This window comes from Ictalurus punctatus, chromosome 23 (genome assembly GCF_001660625.3).
Source record: "Ictalurus punctatus breed USDA103 chromosome 23, Coco_2.0, whole genome shotgun sequence".
NCBI lineage: Eukaryota > Metazoa > Chordata > Actinopteri > Siluriformes > Ictaluridae > Ictalurus > Ictalurus punctatus.
In genome coordinates this window covers 20,199,225-20,220,868 of record NC_030438.2, presented here as the reverse complement: position 1 = coordinate 20,220,868, position 21,644 = coordinate 20,199,225, and the positions used below count along the sequence as shown (strand labels likewise).

Below are 21,644 nucleotides of genomic sequence, written 5' to 3'. Positions count from 1 at the left end.
AAAGCCCGCGAGCGCTAACCACGCCCATGTCCTGAACGCCATTCACAACTTTACACACGTGAAAATTAAACGTTTTTGCGTCCAATTTCAGACCGGAAGTTAGACAGTAAACATGTCAGGAGCTGGGGTCAGAGCAGTGAAGTGAGCTCAGGAGATGGGGTCTGGAATCAGAGCTTTTGTTTGGGTTCATTCCGCTGTTTAAACTCGGGTTTTAAATCGCATTTCCTTCCGCCTTAATGACCAGCAGTGACGTCATACAGATTGGTACCCAATAATAAACTGGATTTGTGACAAGTAGCCTAGCTACCAAGTGTTTTAGGGATACACCGCACCTGCCACAACTGGGAGGTTAATTCGTGACAAATGCACAGATAATACCCACGTGACCCAGTCACACTGTCACGTCATACTACATACTACACTTAGAACTTATGGGACTGAAGGACCTCCATCTGGGCCGCAATCCATCTTTCTTGCTCCAGACTCAATCTGATAGCCATTTCACTAAACAACAACAACAACAACAACAACACTACCACCAAAACACCATCAACTCCACCAACAGCAATAACACCAGCAGAAAACAACAACCACAACAACACCACCAACAACAGGCTGCTGTAAAGAGAAGAAAAGAATAAAGAATAAATTGGTGTCAGTGAGAGTACATTTTGAATCCTCCTGAATTTCAGAGATCTTGTGTTACCTGGTGGTTCTCTTAAAGGTGCCTTTATTGGATCTTTGTTTAGAGGACTGAGATGATGTAGAGTATGTTTAAGCGCCTTAAAAATACAATTAGAATTGTTTATATTATTAGACATTAACTTCTGCTTTTTTTTAGTACAATTGTACACTGGGGAACAAAACTGTACCTCTTCATTAGCTTGTCCTCTGACAGTGTTCGCACATTAGCTTGTGGTGGTATGTCTGTGTTCTGCATTGTCGTCCTGGTTCTGTCCCAGACCACACAGGTTCTAGTCTACTGTACCAAACACTGGGTTCTTCTTGTGTGTTTGTGTATTCCCCTGCGCTTGTTGTTTTCCACTGAAAAACAGAAGTACAGAAACGGTTAAAAAATATCTACATGAGCCTGCCTTAATATCGAAAACACATTGGCTGCTTGCAGAAAGGATGAAAAGACCCATCGTTTATAGAAGCAAGACAAAGGAGTCAAAAGTTAGCCAGAGGTAACACAGTAATCCACTGTTTTCTCACTAGAATTGTTCCTACTTTAATCAGGAGGAGGCGCTCCACATAAAGATCTTTTGATTTAGCGACGTTTTCTGTAAGGAGAAACGTGTTTGTGTAACGTTTATGGAAGGAGTCTCCAGTGTCAGCGTTGTAACAGTCAGTGTGAAAGCTGTAACTTCTTCAGGACAGTTTTAGGAGTTTACGTTTCTTTGTGGTTGTGTGGTAGTGTTTTATTCCTTACTTATCTGGCTAACTGTATACAGTCCTTCCACCAGGTAATATAACCAGACCTGTTGTGCAGGTGTTGTTATGGTTACGTCTCAGAGGGCGTGTTTAATTACATCTATTGTAATTAAATCGGTAAATCTGAAACCTGATCATTAGCTAAAATGCGACACGACGCGCATGCATGGCTGTTTAGAGTAAATATAGTCTACAGGCAAAGACAAATCTGTTAACATGAATGTATAATTGATTAAAACTCGTTTAAAATGCCCGACATCATTAAAGATCAGACGCCGGCCAATCAGAATTGAGAATTTGAAATGCTGACGTTATACAGTTTGATAAAAACAGTAGGCTGTGTAGTGATTTGCGCCCCTGTGAGAGAGTGAGTGTGTGTGTGTGTGTGTGTGTGTATGATTCGGGACGACCCCCCCGCGGTCAGCAGTAACCCGACCCCGACTGTTTCAGACTCGAAGCCATCACGACTCCGCACTAACTCACTTCTCCAGATGGAGCGTGTTTTCTCCCTCAGCTCTGGAGGGTTTGTTTGTTTAAGGCCCCCCGGGTTCACTCTTATCTCCTCCCAGCACTCACACCGAGATTTCAGCTCCTTCTCCTCGTCACTTTACGGCCCATTGTTCTGCAGAATGGCTTCTCAAGATAAACCATAGACACCAGCAGCAAATCCTGATTAAAGCACAAAAATCCTGTACATTTCACAAGACTCGGATTTTTCTTCCTCCTCACATTCCTTCACTCACTCACTCGTTTCTATCAGCCTTTATTTTGTTCAGCTTTAGGAAAGATTTCTGTATTAACATATCATCTATTTGTCCTCGCGATGCGTCATTATGGAAGATAGAATTACAATTAGTCCTATATTATACACCGACAGTGTTAGGAATTACACACAGGAGTATCCTGAGACTGTAAATACTGGACAATATAATCATTCATAAAGTTCAACACTGTAATTAGTGACAGAAAACTCACAATAAATATCATAAATATCACTCACTGTTTCCTCCACTGGGTTTCACTTTTTATTAGATACTTTATGTGTTATGTAGGTCCTGAACACATTATACACACACATTATACATTATATATTCTACAATAACCTGCTATATCTACAGTCACCTGATATTTCTGTGATAAAAATATATACCATTTATATTAAATATTTCCATAATAATAATAATAATAATAATAATAAGAAGAAGAAGAAGAAGAAGAAGAAAAAGAAGAAGAAGAAGAAGAAAAGACAGCAGGACATTTAATATTATTATTGTTTTTAATAAAGCTCTAGGTGAAATACAATATGGACAAAATTAAGACTTTAAAACTTTTAAATAGTTCGTTTTAAAAACTAAAAATGAAAAAAAAAAAAAGGTTCCAATAATAATAATAATAAAAAAATGTTTCATGCTTCAGGATTTAAACGTGTTTGCGTGATAAGAATGAAATATTTAAAGATTTAACATTTAAAATATTGGGAAACTATTTAAAATCTTTTTTAAAATCTCACTGTGTTTTTTTTTTAGGTTTTAAACTCTGTGATAATGACAGTATGTGCAAAAGGAAGAGTTATTAAATCTTATATTCAATATTCAAACTCGAAATCATCTTAAAACCTAACATATTTTAAAATATAGCTTATATTTTTAACATTTTCAGCTTAAGTTTGATTTTTGTGTTCATAGAAAATGAAATATTAAGCTGATTGTGTACAATCCTTTATTTTATTCTTTCTTCTTATAATAATAATAATAATAATAATAATAATAATAATAATAATTATTATTATTATTATTATTATTATTATTATTATTATTATTATTATGATTGCTACTACTAATACTACTAATAATAATGCTACTAATAAACTAAAGAAAGCGTGCACGGACTGTGTTTAAGGGTGTAACCGGCAGTAAATAAGAGGACTGATGACTGATAAAGTGTTCGGTTGAATCAGTAAAACCAGGAAAAGTGGCGCTCGTTAAACTCATGAAGCTCTGTCTCTGTGTAGAACTTCACCGCGCGGAAATTCGCCTCATTAACGCGGATTGTTTTTCTTTCTTTGAATGACACCGTAACAAAATCTGCGCTCGTGACTGCTGTCTGACGTCACGGCGTGTGAAGTCACGAAGCAGCGCGCGGGTCACACCCAAGCACCGGTCGGGAGACACGCCCCTCATCACCCCCCCTTCGTTCTCCCCATACCCGCACGCGCCGACTCTTTATAACGGGACAGGAGTGAGCGCGAGACGCACGCAATCTGAACCTGCAGCGCTCGAGCCCAGAGGATAACAGAACACGCTCGCGAGGAATCTTGAAGGTACCGTTTACCGTTAACTGAATTTCAGACTTTAGTGGTTAGAGAAATTAAAAACATTAAATACATAAATAAATAAGTAATTTTTAAATTCTGAGACTAAGTGAAGTGTTAAAACTATTAAAGCTGGGTTTATTTCAGAATTCAGAATTCAGTATTTCTATATTCAGTATTCAGAGTTCAATATTCAGTAGGATGTTCTGATTCTTCAGTTTACTACAAACTCTAAGCCTTCTGATTATTAAATGGTGAGATAACTGAACTTTGCAGAATTTGTTTATTAATTTGTTTGTTTTGAGTCAAATTAACCATGTAGAGAATAACACAAAATCCTAACTCTGCTTATTTATTTATTTATTAATATGTACTATATTTACTGTTTATTTATATATCACATGCCGTGTTGTAAAGTCTATCTGCCATTTTAAAATAACTTCCGTTTTATTTATTTAAAAAAAGAGAGTGTTTCAGAAGGCATATTATTATTTATTTGTTTAGTTGATTGTGTATTATAATACGAAGATAAATTGAGCAGAATGAAATGGGACCCACATGATAACCATGTGACCCACGTTGGATATTAACTAACTAACTAACTTATTCACTTACTTGTGTTGGAAAACCTATCAATAAAAATAACTTCAAATTAAAATATATATATTCATATATATATATATATATATATATATATATACCTTTTTACAATAGAATAAACAATTGGATAATTGCACCTTTCTAAAATGGGAATTTCTAAATCAATATTTATTTGTTTGTTTGTTTGTTTGTTTGTTCTTCCTCTTGGCCTTGTTAAAGATGTTAACTCTGATGTTTCTCCTCAGATGGAGATGTACCAGGCTGGTTATTACACGGAGGACTTCAGGACTCAGGAGGTTCCTGTGGGATTTGATTTCAGTGCATATGGTAATAAACTGTTCAGAATTTTTCAGCCTTCACGTTATTGAAGTTAAGTCCACGCTACAGAACGAAAGCCTGAAAGAACCAACTCTGTCCAAACGAGCATCGGAATCAAAGTTTCGCACTGCAGATTTAAAACGTCGTTTATTACTGTCGAAACAGAGGGTCTGAGTAGATTTCTGGCTGTTGGCAAGCTATTTTTATCCCGTAATGAGTGCACCTCGCTCCCTGTGTGCTCAGGCTGAGCGGTCGTCTTTGTCATTTCGATATTTCTCTTCTCACATTTCCTGAGTGTTCGTGCAAAACATTTCCTCTGTCCTTCAACGGTAAAGCCCTAATCTCAGCAGCTCTGTCACAAACACCGAACTGGGCCTTGACACGGCACTAGGCACTAACTCGTGACTCGTGACTCGTCAGGAAAGAAACGGGGTCTTTTTAGGACGCAGCGAGGACACGGGGCGCAGAAACGCAGAAACGAGGGGTGGCAGGTTAAAGATACACCGGGTTTTTTTTTATTTTCTCTCAGAGCTCCCTCCCTGTTTTCCTAATCCTTTCCTCCAGACTTCCTTCTCGAACAGATTTAGCAGCCCCTCTCCTCCCCTTTTCATCATCCCTCCGTCCTCAGCCTGCTTCCTCCCTCTTTTTTTTTGCAGTTTAGACTAAAGCTCGCTCTACAGGGTGGGGTCAGAGAAATGACCACGGGTCTGTTTTGTTCAGGAGTTTGTTCACAAAGACGACAGAAGAGACGTTAGAAGAGAGGTTTTAAGATCAGAGCTGCTTCATGATGGCGGGATTCATTCATTGTCATATTTCTAATAATGTACCCACAGACTACAATGGTGAAGACCTGTCCTTTTTGTTAGACAGCAAAGGACCGGGCCAGTCGCAGTACACGGACACGTACGCAGAACCGCACAAGGAGCACGTCAACGCATCCAAAGGTAACTCAATTCTGGAGGCCATTAAATGATTGATTCCAACGGTGGAGAATATTCCAATACAGTGATGAAAGCAGCATTTGATGTCAGAATACGTTCCACCGTTGTATTTTTCACATGACGTTGAGTCCGTGGTGTTAAAGATTAAATCGTCTGGAAGGGCATTTTAAAGGAAGCCACCTTGAGATGTGTTTGGCGTGACTCGACTGTAAAGCTCGTAGCGAGTTTTATCTCAGCTGTAGTCTCCGCAGGTTAGGAAACCTTGAGCTACGACTCAAGAGGTCAAAGGTTAGCTCGCAGGTGGTGGACTATTTGTTCTGTGCTCTGGCTGCATCCTGCTCTTACACTATAATGAGAGATTCTTTAGCATGCACTATGTTTATAGCATGTAGCATGCTCAGTGCTTAGCTGGTATCCTTGCTAAACTGTACATGCATGTTTTTCATAACACTGCACTAATCAGTTCAGTTTCCTCTCCTTCTAGTTCACGTCACTGATTCTGGATTATTCAATCTGGACACTTTCCCAGAGTTTAGCAGCTGGACATCGTACACTAACGGTGCGTACCTCTACCTTATAATAAAATGTCATAAAATAATCCTGTGTTCAAAATTCAGAAGATGATTTCCTTGTAAGTTCTCTTGTAAGGGTCCTTAATCCATTATAATATTATATATATATATATATATATATATATATATATATATATATATATATATATATATATATAATGTATACTGTAATGTCCAAAATAGCAGTGAACAAGTCATTATTGAACACTCAGGACACGTGTGTACACAGGTACCACGCAGACCGGTGTGTGTTTGTGTTACACTTATAGATTGCGAGTATTCATGATAACACATCTGTCTTCCCTTCCTCAGTTCCGGACAGTATGGTGATGGACAGACAGACAGGAGGTTTTCAGGATTCAGCCACTCAGACGTATCAGAGTCTGTTTCCGCCGTGTCCGTCGTCCCAGAGCGGCCCGTTCGGCTCGGCCGTGGACGCCAGTGGACTTTACCAACCCGCCAAAGAGCTCAATCACAGAGCGGCGTCTGGTTTAGAGCACGCAGGTACGACACGCAGAGAGACGGCGTTCGAGTTGTAGCTAAACATCCATATTAGCATCCATTTGAACTTTTCGGCATAAAGCCTAGCTAACCCCAGTCCTCATCCTCATGGTGCAGGTGATGCAGAGAGGAGCTACGGTTTATACGAGACGGAAACGCAAAGCAAAGCCGTACCGTACTGGACGGATTACTCCTCATCCGCTTACTGCAGCCAGCTGCTCGTTCATCCTCCGTCATCCTCGTCTCCGGCTCCTCTCACCTCCGAGGTGTTTTCTCCTCGGGTGGTGAAGAGACGCACCACGACGTCTCACAGATTAGACCGAGATGGCGAGGTGTCTCCGGGGATGTCCGCTTATCCAGGTGAGATATCTTACATACACATATATATATATATATATAAAAATATATTACAGTTATCTGCATGGCTCGATAATCGTCCAGGCTCTCCATGCTCAAAGAGGATGAAAAACACGTCAAATCTGGAACCATTAAGGGTCTGCTGGTTGCTTTTCTGGAAGAAATCGTGAAGGTTCCATGTAGAACCATGTTTCATGCTCAGAGCTGGTTCAAGACTAGAACTTTGAAGGAAAGCATCGAAGAACCGCTTTAGAATAATTTCAGATTTCCGTACCGTGGGACACAATCAGATAAATAAATAAAAGCTCTAGATGTAAATGATCTCTATATGTTCTGTTTATAGGATCAGGACCAATTCAGCTGTGGCAGTTCCTCCTGGAGCTTCTCTTAGACTCGGCATGTCACACCTTCATCAGCTGGACCGGTGACGGTTGGGAATTCAAAATGTCAGACCCAGCGGAGGTACGAAAAAGTTTTTACACCAGATTCCCACGCATACTTTATTCATTATTTCATTTTACACCACGGCGCTGATGACTTCTGTGTTCTGATTGGTCAGAAGGTGTCAATTAGTTCTCTATAACAGCGGCTCTGAGGTAGCGCAGGTTTATGTTAACGCACTCGTTCTAATTCGTTATCGTTTCTATAGTAACGGCTCGTTCACGTTGACGTGTCCAGAGGACGCTCCACTGATATAAACGGATAAATAAATCCTGTAATCATCGATACAGTGACATTTTCTTGTATGGAAGGAGTCTCCAGTGTCAGTCAGAGTTAAAGCTGTAACTTTAAGTTTTCCAACATCTTCAGGACACACGAGTTTAGGCTTTTCAGCTGGTGAAGGAACGAGTGTTTATAGCTGCTATAACGTAAGTGAGAACAGGAACTCTCACAACATTAAATGTAACTATAAAGGATAAAAAGTATTACGTGTCATTGTCATTATGTGTTAATGAATGAAATTTCTGATCATTGCCGTGGTGTAAGAGGAATAAAACACTCCAGGACTCTGCTCTGTTTTACACCATGCCGTCACTGATTATTTTACTATAACAGCAGGCCCTAAGAGTTTTATTCTTTATTCTTATAGCTTTAGTGCACAGACAGTTCCTTTATTCTTGCTTGATTTTTTTTATTGTCAGAATATAAAATGAGCGTACCACTTACTCCGGTAAAAATGTAAGAAACGCTGTAGACCAGAAGATTGATCATTTGCTTGTGGCACACGCAGGTGGCTAAACGATGGGGTCAGTGCAAGAACAAACCAAAAATGAACTACGAGAAGCTGAGCCGCGGCCTGCGCTACTACTACCACAAGAACATCATCCACAAAACGGCCGGCAAGCGCTACGTCTACCGATTCGTCTGTGACGTGCAGAGTATGCTCGGGAAAAGCGCTCAGGAAGTTCTGGCCAGTATGAACATCTCACCGGTGAACGCAGGTTCGCAGACACCGGCGAAGTCCGAGGAGACGGCAGACGTCTGGCAACATTAGTGTACGAGGAGGCGTTCCAAGATACGTCCACGTTTTAACACGTCCTCATCGACTTGTTCTGGAAGTGACCTGTGAGCAATCGCAGCACAAGTAGATGAGGTTTTGATGCTAACTTGCTAGCTCGGGGAGTAGGTAGTGCGCTAATTAGATCAGTACTTCATTGCTCACACTTATACATGCCTTCGTCCACCGGTTTTTGGAGCGTAAACTGCAGCTTTGCCTTCTGGATCATTCTGATGTAAAAGAACAGATCTGAAGACGGGCAAGTGGACAAGGGGGAGACAAAAACAGTATTGGAACACAGCCTTATTTAAGGACTCATTTTTCAGCACAGTTTTCTCTCTTCCGAACGGAGGACTTTAATCTGTGGGCGGTGGGTCGCTATGGAGACGTCTGTTTCCACTATAAAGTGAAGAAATAATCATTTTGAACTTTGTATTTGCTCTTTTTACTCGGACTCTACAAAGACATAAACTGGGATGTTTGTGTGTCCATTGAACCCGCGTCCTTCAGTAATCGATGCAATTTGCCATCTTTCAAAACATATCTACTCTGTGTATGTATATATATATATATTTTAATGTGGTTAGCTACCTCTTTTAAGCATCAAAACACCAACAAATGATGTACTTTGAATAATTTGTGTGATTAATTTGTGTCGCCATCAGATTGTGAATTAGTGTAAATAAATTGTTATATAAAAGCATTTTTTTTGTTTATGTTTTCATTCATTAAGTCTTGACCTTTGAACTTTTGAAAATTAAAAAAAAATAAAAATTTGTAGGTCCACAAATTGAAAGAGAGGTGTTTAATAGTTAATTAGCTTTTTTTTAAAGGAAAAAAAAATGCATTAGCTTATAATATTTGCATATCTTTATTAAACAATACATTTTTTTAAATGTCTTGAAAACTGACACCGTGTCACGCATGGCACTTCAGCAAAGCACGAGATTGAGCGAGTTTAGTCGCATCGCGCTCTGGGACTCTGAGACCATCGTTTGCACCCACGTCTTCACTACCTCTGTACCAGATTAATATGACGTCGAACACAACTGAAAACTAAAACACTAAAAAGTGAGTAAGAAAGGTAGTTTTGTTTTCAGGTCCTAACAGTGAAACCTGACCTTTATCATGTCTATCTGAGACCGCAGGAATGAAGGCTGCTCCTAACGAACAACAACTGACTCAGAGCTAATACTTTACTATCTTGGATGTTGGATGAGTCAACAGGCCACTGTTGTCATAGCAACTTACCCTGTGTTAGGCTACCACTTCTTATTTTCACTTAATTTACATCAACAAGTGTCAAAAAGTAAACAAATTGAAACCCAGTTAATTAGCATGAATTAATTACCATGGTTTTAGGTCTGTTTCACCTCTTCTGCTTTTTTATTCTTGCCTTTTCCGCCGCAGATTCATTTGAATGCTTCATGATCGCATTAGGTATCAGGCCCCACAAGTGAGAAAAGCCCTGTTGGAGGTAAAGGAAAAGTCAACAGATCCTGCCATAAAAAAAAATCTTTAGCAGAGGAAATCGGATCCTTTCGTTTTTTCTATCTGCTCAGTTGTCTGGTATGACATACCATCCTCAATAGCATTGAAAATGTGAGTAAGATGATGCAGTATAGGTATATAGTGTCTATTGTATTTATATAGTGTCTATAGTATTTGGTATTTATTTTACGTACATGTTGGCATGGAAAAAAAAAGGAGTGGCTCTTAATTTCCTTGTACATGTGTATAGTGACAATAAAGGCATTCATTTATTCATTCATTCAGTCTGTTTCTGTGAAGCTGGACATAGCAGTGGACCTGCTTGGCAAAACAAAACCTTTCCTGGCTGACTCCTGAGATAACAGCTCAAACTTTAAAAAGAGAGATGTGTGAAGAAATGTCCACGGTTAAATATGGAGGTGGATCTTTAATGTTTTGGGCTGTTTTTCTGACAGAGGACCTGGACATTTTGTTAGGATACATGGCATCATGGACTCACAAATATCAACAGATATTAAATGAAAACCTGACTCCCTCTGACAGAAAGATTCAAATGGGCCGTGGTTGGATCTTCCAGCAGGACAATGAACCAAAACATCATCAAAATCAACACAGAAATGGTTTACTGACCACTAAATCAAGGTCCTGCCCTGACCATCCCAGTCCCCTGACCCGAACCCCATAGAAAACCTGTGGGGTGAACTGAAGAGGAGAGTCCACCAGCGTGGACCTGAAATGTGAAGGATCTGGAGAGATTCTGTATGGAGGAACGCTCTCAGATCCCTCGCCATGTATTCTCCAACCTCATCAGGCGTTATAGGAGAAGACTCAGAGCTGTTATCTTGCCAAAGGGAGCTAGCACAAAGTACTGACTAAAAGGGTGCCAATAATTGTTGCACTCCTATATAACAAAGTTTTTTTTATTTTTATTTATTTTAGATAACCCTGTTTGTTGCTTGCAATTGTTTGATATCCATGAGCGCAGAGTATTTTTGTGATTTCTTTTAAACAAAGGATCAAAAGGTTCAACAATAAAGACAATTTTTCACAGCCATCTTTGCTCATATTTACCAAGGGTGCCAATATTAATGGAGGACGCTGTATATAACTCAACAGTTTACTGCTGTAAGGGTTGAACACCTGTATCTGGTTCCAGGAAGGAGGAACAGAAGTAGCAGTAGAAGGTTTGCTGGCTCTACAGGTTTTTCCTCTGGTGCGTGTTCACAGATACACCCAGCACCAGTCCACATCCTTACTATTGTTATTCTTTTGCGTTACTTGACGGGTTAATCGGTGGTGCAATATTTTTAAACGTTCACTGATAATCTAAGAGTTTACTGACGGGTGAAACGAGGGGAGTTGTTCCAGTACTGTCAGTACTTCAGTCCTCTGTCAGTATTTATCCGGAGAGGAACAGCGCGCGCTTCGGGTTCTGCAATCCAGCTGCAGATCTAGAACACAATGTCAGGGGTGAGTCCCTTCTCCTCCTATACCATCCGCCCATCTTACTTTAATGAAGTGATTATTATTGTGTTTTTATGCTATAGATTCGTGCTTTCGGTTTCGCTTCGGGTAAAAGTCCATAAGGGACTCATTTGCACACGAGGCTTCATCTCTTATAGCACAGAAACTAAATCAGGACCTACATTTTAGCCACATTTCTATCCCCTGATTAAATCTGTAGCCTTGATTCATTTCTCTGCAACTTACTCCGACTGTAGAGTCTGTTTTTATGAACCTTAAACCGATAATAAACAAGTTTTGCTGCTGACGTGTTAATAGACATAGAAATGCCAGAGGAAACCTTTAGATGGCGCTGTTGCTACGCTGGAAGCGTTCCAGTCATCCGCCATGTTGTAATGGTTCAGATTCAGTAATACACTAATGTACGTTTTTGGAGATAAAATGTGCTGCAACGCAGTTTTTAGAAAGTAAATCATATAACACGAAAACTCTAACTGAGAAATACATACATCTTAACTAATATGTTTTATGTATGATTATATCATCTTAATAATTATACATTCATTAACGTAATGCTTGATACAGGTAAAGCTAATGTAACAGAACCTGGCCTCAGGGGAGCGTATCTATGTTCCTAGGGTTCTATGTTCCACAGATTTATATGGCACATAATAAGCCAATAATACGTTTTTATTTATTTATTTATTTATTTATTTATTTATTTATTTATTTATATTTAAAATCTAACTGCCATGACATCATGACTTATGTAGGCTGTCTAATTTATTCCAGTTTGTTTTTGCCTCCTAATATGCTAGTCTATTGTTTTTGCATTCATTTTAATTAAGTTCATTTTGAACACCTTTTTTATTTTTAGCTATGACTGACGTCTCAGTGCTGAAATGTCCAAATACCAATGTAGTGATATTGTTATAACAGAACCGTGGCATGCAGAGACTTTCATAGGGGCAGGGACGAAAAATGAACAAAGGGCACATCGCACGCACCAGGTGTCTCTAGGCGTTTCAGACATCCAAAGAGAATATGAAATGTGCACACACAGAGTGCATGCTGATGAATTTTTTTAATGTTTTTTTTTTTTTTAAACCCACACACTTAATTAATTAATTATATATGATTCATAAATTATAGATATAATAATATCATGTGACAGTGGAACGGAAAATGGAATATGGTTTTGTGAATAAAAAGTAAAGTTGCAAAGTGAACAACTTTATCTTGATATTCATGATACACATTTATTTTAAGTGTGACTTCAAAATCAAAAAGTGCATGCCAGTGCCCTACACAAATACTCACACACACACACACACACACACACACACACACACGCACACACACACACACTCATTCCACCTATACCTGCTACAAACACATACCCATGCACGCACGCAAATACACTGCAATAACCTAAGTGCAAAAATCACGTGTGAAAATGTCCCAATCTGAGGGGCTCATGTGTGACTCATCATCCTTGATCTGGGACTTGGGGCAAAAATAAAGTGGATCGATTATTTTATAGTTAAAGTTAACAGAGCCGTGGGAAATTGAGTCCTGACTACATAAAACCTTTTGAAAAGTTTACTTAATGTGTGTTAACAGAATATTGAACCAGGGAACATAGGACCCTCGAATGTGGGAATGACCCCGGCATCAAGCATTAGCATTAGCTTTCATAAATTCCATCATTATAAACATACAGGACTAACTTAATATTTAATCACAAATCCAATCTCTAAACTACTCTTATCTATGAGTGTAAAGAACATAAGTTAAAATCCAAGTTAAACCATATCAAACATCACTGTAATCTTTTCTGGGTTTTTGTTTTTGTCTTCAGATCCCGTATGTTCTCGATCAGAAGGATGAGGTACGTGAACTTCACATTACTGCTGCACACACACTCCAGTGCAGAAACCATCAATCTTCACTCTGAGAAAATTCTAAAGTGCACCTTTGCTTGTCACTGGGGTGCTACAAATATCTTTTATACCTTTAATATGTATCTTTGGCATGGAGATGTGGATATAGTGTACTTTTAAAAATAATTTAAGATTTTTTAAGTACAAGTATATGCCCCCCTGAGAATAACACCCAAACGACAAGCAATGGCAGAGTTTATTACCATCTGTAATAACAGTGTGGTGTAGGCTGTGGAGTGTAGTTGCAGTAGGGTAGGGTTGTGGGACTTTTATAAATGTTTAGACTGTTTAATTTAAATGCAAATAAAACTTGTTAGGTTTATTGACTGACGTCATCGTAACCAAACTGATCTTTTTGCTTTCCTGCAGGTGGATGAGACGATGGGTGTGAATCGGCTGTGTGGTAAAGAGAATTTTATTTCCGCATTTCATCAAGTGGAAAATTAGCGCCCCTAGTTTGATCAAGGCAACTTCAGGAGGAAACAAGTCACAAAAGATATCGATTAAAAAAAAAAGGTGGCTATAAGCCACACATCTCAACCTGAACAATAATTAACCAGGAGAATGTGGTATATCAGGGACGCGCTAATCCCAGTATTACTGCCATCTAGACATGTTAAACAACTTAAAACATGACGCTTCTTGTATCAGACCACCCAATTATTAGGTGAGCAAAAGTATAGGAACAGACAAGTCTTGAAGTAAATTTAATGACCTGTCAGTCACATGTTCCAATATGTTTGGGTGGTCTGATGAAAATGTTCTATGTCGTTTAACACATCTACATATAAATAGCTGAAAATAAAAGCTGAAATTCTGATCTTATTATCTCATATTCATCTTTTCATCTCAAACCCAAAGTTCTTTAGTCTACAGCGAAAACAAATGAATTGGCCTTGCTGTTCCAATAGTTTCGGAGGGGACTGTAGATAGATAGATAGATAGATAGATAGATAGATGGATTGATAGATAGGTGATGGATAGATAGATGGATGGATGGATGGATGGATGGATTGCTGGATAGATAGATAGATAGATAGATGGATAGATGGATGGATGGATGGATAGATAGATGGATGGATGAATAGATAGATAGATGGATGGATGGATGGATGGATGGATAGATTATGGATGGGTGGATGGATAAATAGATAGATAGATGGATGGATGAATGGATAGATAGATAGATAGATGGATGGATGATGGATGGATGGATGGATGAATGAAAAAATGGGAAATTTGTGTAATAGTCTATGAAACTCTGCTTGATCGTTCCAGGTGCCATCTTTATTGATCAGCATAAAGACATTCTTATACAGAGAGCCTGCACTGTGGTCACCATACTGGACAAACTCCTGAGTGTGGAAGTCATCAATAATGAGCAGTACCACGACATCATAAATGAGAAAACAGATAATAAACAGATGAGGGCTTTACTTATGGGGCCGATCAGAGCCAGTGGTGATCCAGGAAAACAGATTCTGTTCAAGACGCTGAAGGAACAGCAGCCGTTGATGATGAAGGACCTCGGAGTTGCTTAAAGAATTTATGGATTAAAGAATTTAAGAACCTGTCGCATTGCGTTTGTGGTGCTCAATGCGATAAGTTTACCTCATATTAATCAATCTGTACGACAAATGGTTTGAGTTACTCTGTTCTGAATGATTACATTTACACACAGCCCAATAATCTGTTCAATAGAAAATTTAAGTTCTTAGAAATTGGACGCTGTATTCAGAAGATAAAGGTCTTGGAGTACACACATGCAATGGCCTCAAATTTTGTATTTTTTATAACTAGATTAATGAATCTTGACACAACAACAACATCAATCCGACCGAGCAGGACTGAGTTTCCCACATCGACCCACCATCCTGAGCCACCGAGCTGAACCCAGCGCTTTTACAGTGTGATATTACTGTGTGTTACTGTGTGTTACTGTGTGTTATTGTGTGTTACTGTGTGTTACTGTGTGTTACTGTGTGTTACTGTGTTACTGTGTGTTACTGTGTGTTACTGTGTGTTACTGTGTTATTGTGTGTTACTGTGTGTTACTGTGTGTTACTGTGTGTTACTGTGTTATTGTGTGTTACTGTGTGTTACTGTGTGTTACTGTGTGTTATTGTGTGTTACTGTGTGTTACTGTGTGTTATTGTGTGTTACTATGTGTTAAATGTCATGTTGTTTGGACAGAGTTTTTTTTTTTTTTCTGATCAACTACATCATTTCTTTCATCGGGTGAATATTTTTAATAAACCAGCATTTCTGTGATTGTTTTGTGTGTTTACGGCATGAAAGAGCAGAAATTTTGTTTCATTTAAAGCTAAAACACGTCCTGGTGCATAAAACTGTTATTCCCGATGTAGCCGAGCTGACTCACACTTTACTGTCAGGTAATCGTAGATGAGGCGGAAGCGAGTGCGGATCGTTATAAAACAAAAGTGCAGACACATTACCAAAACAGCAAGAATATTAATATTAAATACTGCTGTTAAATGATATGATCATAAAAACATTTGTTTATTTAAATTCAAATGTTAACAAAATTTTAAAAAATAAGAAAAAATATTAAATCTTTCCTACTAAACAATTGAATTGAAATGAAACTGTAGTTATGTATGTAAGTGTTAGCTTAGCGGCTCTCCGGTGTTTATTATCATCTGATACACACATGTATTTATTAAATTCTTCACAGATGAGGTGAATAATGCGGTGTTTTATTGTGTTGAATCAGGTGCGTTATTCACAGTGCAGTGTATACAATAATACACAAGTTAACACTTACATTTCTCTTTCACTATCTGAGATAAACACACCTGATCCTGAGCTACATGCTACATATAACATACATGCTAACATTCCTACGATTATAAACAAGCATTAAAATGAACTAGCGTTAAAATATTGACACTACTTAACAAATTAGCATACCTGTAAATAGACTAGCTTGCTGATATAACTGTAAACTAACCTAGCAGTAAATATGCTAACTTACAAACAGACATATCAGTAGGAAGACTAACTTGAAAACTAGCGTTAAAGTAAATAGTCTAACTCAACAAACTACAATAAGTGTAAACAGGCTTATTTACAAACTAGAACAACAGGAAACTATGCTAAATTACAACTAACGTTAAAGTAAATAGATTATTCCAGAAAACTAGCATAACAATATACAGGGTTACATACAAAGTTGCATACTAGCAAATATGCTACCTTACAAACTAGTGTTAAATAGACTAACCCACCAAACTAGCATAGCAGTACACAAACTTACAAACTAGCATAATAGGAAAATATGCTAACACACAAACTAGCGTTACAGTAAGTAGACTCGTTTACACACTAGCTGTAAAGTAAATATGTTAAGTTACAAACTAGTAGCAGAGTAAGTCAATTAACCCAACAAACTAGCATTTCAGTAAGTAACCCATAATTCTGTTAGCAGTGACACTAGCTAAATCACAAGCGCTAACCCTGCTTCACTTACTCCTCTTAAACAAACTCGAGATAAACATGTGGGTTTATTTTTTATGTTTAAGACTTTAAAGATATTTCTTCTTGCGAGTAGCAAAACATCCAGGATTCGTCGCTCCTTATAAAAACAAAAACGATCAATTAGAACAAAAAATTTTTATATAATAAACACAATAATAACAACAACAACAACAGCAATAATAATAATAACAACAATACTAATAATAACAATAATAATATACAGAGTTTACAGTATTAAAAACACTCACAGAAAGTACAGTTACTCCAAGTGCACTCCATCACGAGTGTCCTTCGAGTCAATAAGTCTTGAAAAGAGATCAGAGTAAAAAATGTAAAAAGATATTCAATGGAAATAAATAAAATTTGACAGAAAAATACGCATGTTTACTAGAGTGAAGAAGCGTTAGGCTGCATATCAGTAGAAAAGAGGAGGTCAGAACTTTGGACTAGCGTCAGTTATTCAGTCACTGGCTAATATCCTGCTAGCGTAATGGATAATTAGTAATTAGCGTGTATGCTAGTGCTATAAATATAAACACACTTGGCTAGGATTTAAAACTCTCACTTGTTTTTTGCACGCAGAGCTTTTCGGGCCTCGCGAGCTTCGTTTTCAGCATAAATTTTTTTGTAGCAGTAAATCAGCACACCGATCAACCACAGCTGCAGCACAACGATGACGACGTACATCATGATCTCCGAAATCACTGACGTCAACTCACGATTCGCTGAAGGGAGAGAAAATAAATAAACAAATACATAAACAAATAAACTGTACAGGTGCCTCAGACAGGTATATTGTTTATAGTTTGTCATATCCAGGAAAATAATTAACAATCTTGTGTTTGTCCACTTAAATGCTTTCTAGAAGTATATGCCCCGCCCCCAGGGTGTGTCTTGTTTTTCAGCAGCAGCTCATTAGCAGTGAACATGGTTCAGAGGTGTGTCCTCTACACTATTCCTTTATCAAACCAAGAATAAATGTTTGCAGTTTATTTATTTGTAAGAGGGTGGAGTTTGAGCGTAATGTTTAGCGCCCTCTGCTGCGTGTCAAGCGCTAAACAGGGGGCGGAGCTAAACGCTTTTTTCATGCTGGGGGAGGAGCTAATATCTGGTATGTACTGTACTGTAAAAATGTCAACAAAACCTCAAATGAAGAAATTGAAGAGTTGCACTGGCAGGCAACATTATCACAGTTTTATGTGATTTAAGTATATAATTATAATTATTTTATTATGGACCTGATAAAACACCACAAAATGCATCTTTTATGAATATTGACCATTTTACCAGTGTAGTACAATGAAATAAATTCATAATAATTCATTTAAAATGATGACCATCACAGGAAGCGCAAAAGAATATATATATATATATATATATATATATATATATATATATATATATATATATATATATATATATATATATATTTTTTTTTTTTTAAAGTCTCATGTAAAAAAAAATTAAATGTAAGAAAAAATTCAATCAAAACAATGGAATGCTGACCAGACCATAAAATTTGACTTTATAGATAATTATATATTGATTAACATATTATCACATTTTCAAGTGATTCAGGCCACTAAAATCTAACTGATCCAAAATCTTTTCTGTAAATTAAAATCAATATTTAAAAGATGTATATTAATGAATCAATTAAATAAGTTTAATAAAATGAAAATGAATGAATGTAAAAAAATTTTTTAATGAATTCAAAGCGTCATATAAAAAAAGGAAAAGTGATTAAATGAAAGCGTTACCTTCTGCCACGACGGTGAGCTCCACTGTTTTTCTGATGGTCACGTGTTCGTTAGTAACATGGAGGTAGAGCGTGCGCTCAAATGTGCACATGTAAGTGCCGGTGTCGTTAAACGTGACGTTCCGGATGTAAATGGCTCCGATCTGGAGATCTGCCGTTCTTTCAGTTCCACCCCACTCAAGGCGAGACTCGAAGTCCCCGTGCGTGATGGTGGAGGTCGGGTATTCGTAATGGAAGATCTGCAAGTCAGAAGGTAGAAGCTCACTGACGCTACGTTCACGCTAGCGGACGATAAGTCTGATGTTTGGTTTGTAGCTTGTCTCTTGTGAGTGTGAGCGTGAGCCTGTAATGACCAATAATGTTGTCGCTTGTGGGCGTGGCCTGTCCAGCATTTTAAAATTACATTGAGAAAGCTATACCATTAGCTACACGTAGATTTTAGCGCTAACTAATTCATACACATTAAATAACGCATTAATCAGTGACTACATGCTCCATTCTAGCTTCGTTCTCAGATTAGATTAGCAAAGCGAGCTAACTGTATTAGCCACGCACAATCACCAGCAGCGCCAACGATCTCTGCTACTTCTTTCCAAGCTTTTTTTTCCTTTCTTAACATCACTATACGTATTTAATGAGAGGTCGAACACGACAGGAGTAAGTTAAACTACGCTTTTAAGTTTTTCTTCCATTTTTGTGCCCCTCAGTAAACGGGATCTAATTGCAGGCAGGAACTAAAGTCATGAGAGCGGGACTGAAGAAGCGTCACTCCGCGTTTTGACTTGTTGCTTTACCGCTTCAGCTAATTTGCACAGAATTGATCAAATCTGAATTCAGATGTCACGTGTTGTTGAAATCACCGCCAGCGTACGCAGAAAATGGACGATCTTCTGTCAATTTGTTGCTCACTAAGGGGAAAAAAGTTGCTTTAACGCCAATATTCCACCTTAAATGTAGTCAGTGAGCTGTTTTGTGCACAAACTGGGCCATAATTTCACCGCTGCTTGGTCGCTACAGACGTGGTGCAGAACTTAAAAAGCAAAGACCCCAAACATGTCCGGTTTACTGGCAACTCATGACCACTAACTAGCATCAGGCAAACCGTGTGGTGGTTGTGAGCGCACTGACGTGGAAGAACTCATCTTCTCCGGCGGGTTTAAAGTGCCAGTCCACTGTAGCACTGGCGCCGACTTCCTCCCGTTTTTTACAGGAGATGCAACCTAACAGGAAGTCCTGTCCAGCCACCGCCTCCGTCATGGAGTCCACCTCGGCACAGCTTCCATCACACCACCGCGCTGCAGATAATCACACCACAGAGACTCAGAACAACTGAATACCACACCTGCTCATGATGAGAAGATGTGTGAGTGTTTCTCTCACAGAAGCTTCCAGCTCTGACATTAGCGCAGCTGGAAATCACAGGATCATATTAATATCAATGCGCACGGTTGAATACGTTATGGTTTCTATAGTAACGCTGGACGCTCAGAATCAACAGATGAAAGAAAAACGTATGTAATTGTTGACGTGGTGAAGTTTTCTGTAAGAACACGTGTTTATTTAACATCTATGGAAGGAGTCTTCGGTTTCTCGCTAACATAACAAGCTGCAATTTTTTTACATTTTTTGATTTAAAAGACAGAATAAAGGGGCTGGTAAGGGAACTACTGTTTATAGCTGCTATAACCTAAGTGACAGCAGGAACTAACTTGATATCACAACATTCCACAACATTAAATGTAACTATGAATGGATAATAAACAAACACGTGTAAAATGAGTAAATTGCTGAGGAGTAAGAGGAATAAAAACAGGTAGGAGTTAAAAAGAATAAACTTACCGAACATAAAAATTAAACAAAGAGCCCAAAGTGATCTGATTTGTGGTGACATTGTAGGAAAATTGCCTTTAGAATCGATTCATACATGAAAATATGTCAGATGAGCCGTGACATGTCCTCCTCAGGCAGAGCGAGGTCCTCGTGTCCTCAGCGTTCTCGGAGTAAACGATCTAAACGAGTCTAATTCCTAGTCTAATTGCTTTCTGAAACTTTTCCCACTTTAAACTTTTAAAAGCTTTCAGTTAAATCCAGTCCAGTGTTTTTGGGAGCATGTTTGTGTGTGTGTGTGTGTGTGTGTGTGTGTGTGTGTGTGTCTTCCTGTCCTGCTCGTGTTTAGCAGAGCTAAGTTTAGCCCGTGTGAATCCGTGTGTGTTCATATGACACTGTCTTCACACTGCAGGCCAGGACGCAATCCGAGAAGTCAGAAGTCAGGACTGCGTCGTCAAGATTAGATGCAAACTTTTACACAAATTTTACTCAAATTTTACACAAATTTACAGACCCTCGTGTGCTGTCCAAAGTTTGCTTGTTGGAGCTCTGAGGCTAATGGAGCTAACAAATAATGCAGGTTTATGAGCAGAGATTAGCATTAGGCATTTCTTTAAATACAGCTTTATTCTACTGTTTTATTTTCTTTCTATCTTTACCAAATAAAAAAACATTTCAGCTTAACCAAGTGTGTCGATATTAGCTTGCAGTTAGCTTAATGCTAATCAGTAGTCATAAACATGGATAGTTTAGCTATGAGTGTTTAATCGTGAAACGTTTACAGTAACTCAACAGTAACTTTTTAAATGGCAGCTTTTTTTGAGGAACTACGCAGAAATCAGTAGTTTATGATTATAACACCGTAGAAACCCGTCTTCCTCTCGTTTCCTCAGACTGAACCTGAGAATAACTTTATTTTACACAAAATCTGGAGATATTTACCGGCTTCAGATTTCTTTGTCATGATACACCATCGCACTGATATCATCACACACTTCCTCTAAACACATGCTCCAGCTGTTCATTACTAAACCGGGCTGGAGGTCATGTTTCTGAGTGTCGTTTTCAGTTTCGCCACTAGATGGAGACAAAGATAAACAGACCGGTATTTAATATATACAGTTTATTTC

The 21,644-nt window shown here is 38.4% G+C and overlaps 2 protein-coding genes across 4 annotated transcripts; one reads left to right on the top strand and one right to left on the bottom strand.

The window, feature by feature from the left end:
• Positions 1–3,614: 3,614 nt before the first annotated feature.
• Positions 3,615–15,701, top strand: etsrp (ETS1-related protein). 3 transcript variants are annotated; one of them, XM_017452883.3, is made up of 11 exons: positions 3,615–3,754; positions 4,591–4,672; positions 5,530–5,607; positions 6,089–6,163; positions 6,489–6,680; positions 6,795–7,037; positions 7,378–7,496; positions 8,266–11,493; positions 13,349–13,378; positions 13,800–13,833; positions 14,709–15,701. In XM_017452883.3, exons 2-8 carry the CDS (start codon positions 4,591–4,593, stop codon positions 8,527–8,529), a joined length of 1,053 nt encoding a protein of 350 aa, XP_017308372.1. In that variant the 5' UTR covers positions 3,615–3,754; the 3' UTR covers positions 8,530–11,493; positions 13,349–13,378; positions 13,800–13,833; positions 14,709–15,701. The 3 variants fall into 3 exon arrangements, with proteins under 3 accessions (XP_017308372.1, XP_053530798.1, XP_017308371.1); XM_053674823.1 differs by having other exon boundaries at positions 5,497–5,607; XM_017452882.3 differs by lacking the exon at positions 13,349–13,378 and having other exon boundaries at positions 5,497–5,607.
• Positions 15,702–16,126: 425 nt separating this feature from the next.
• Positions 16,127–20,876, bottom strand: si:ch211-225p5.8 (uncharacterized protein LOC555567 homolog). Its single transcript, XM_047150093.2, has 6 exons — positions 20,527–20,876; positions 19,816–19,982; positions 18,689–18,926; positions 17,494–17,653; positions 17,177–17,233; positions 16,127–17,025 (listed from the first exon to the last, which is right to left on the bottom strand). The coding sequence occupies exons 1-5, from the start codon at positions 20,576–20,578 to the stop codon at positions 17,188–17,190; spliced, it is 663 nt and encodes a 220-aa protein (XP_047006049.1). The 5' UTR covers positions 20,579–20,876; the 3' UTR covers positions 16,127–17,025; positions 17,177–17,187.
• Positions 20,877–21,644: the final 768 nt, after the last annotated feature.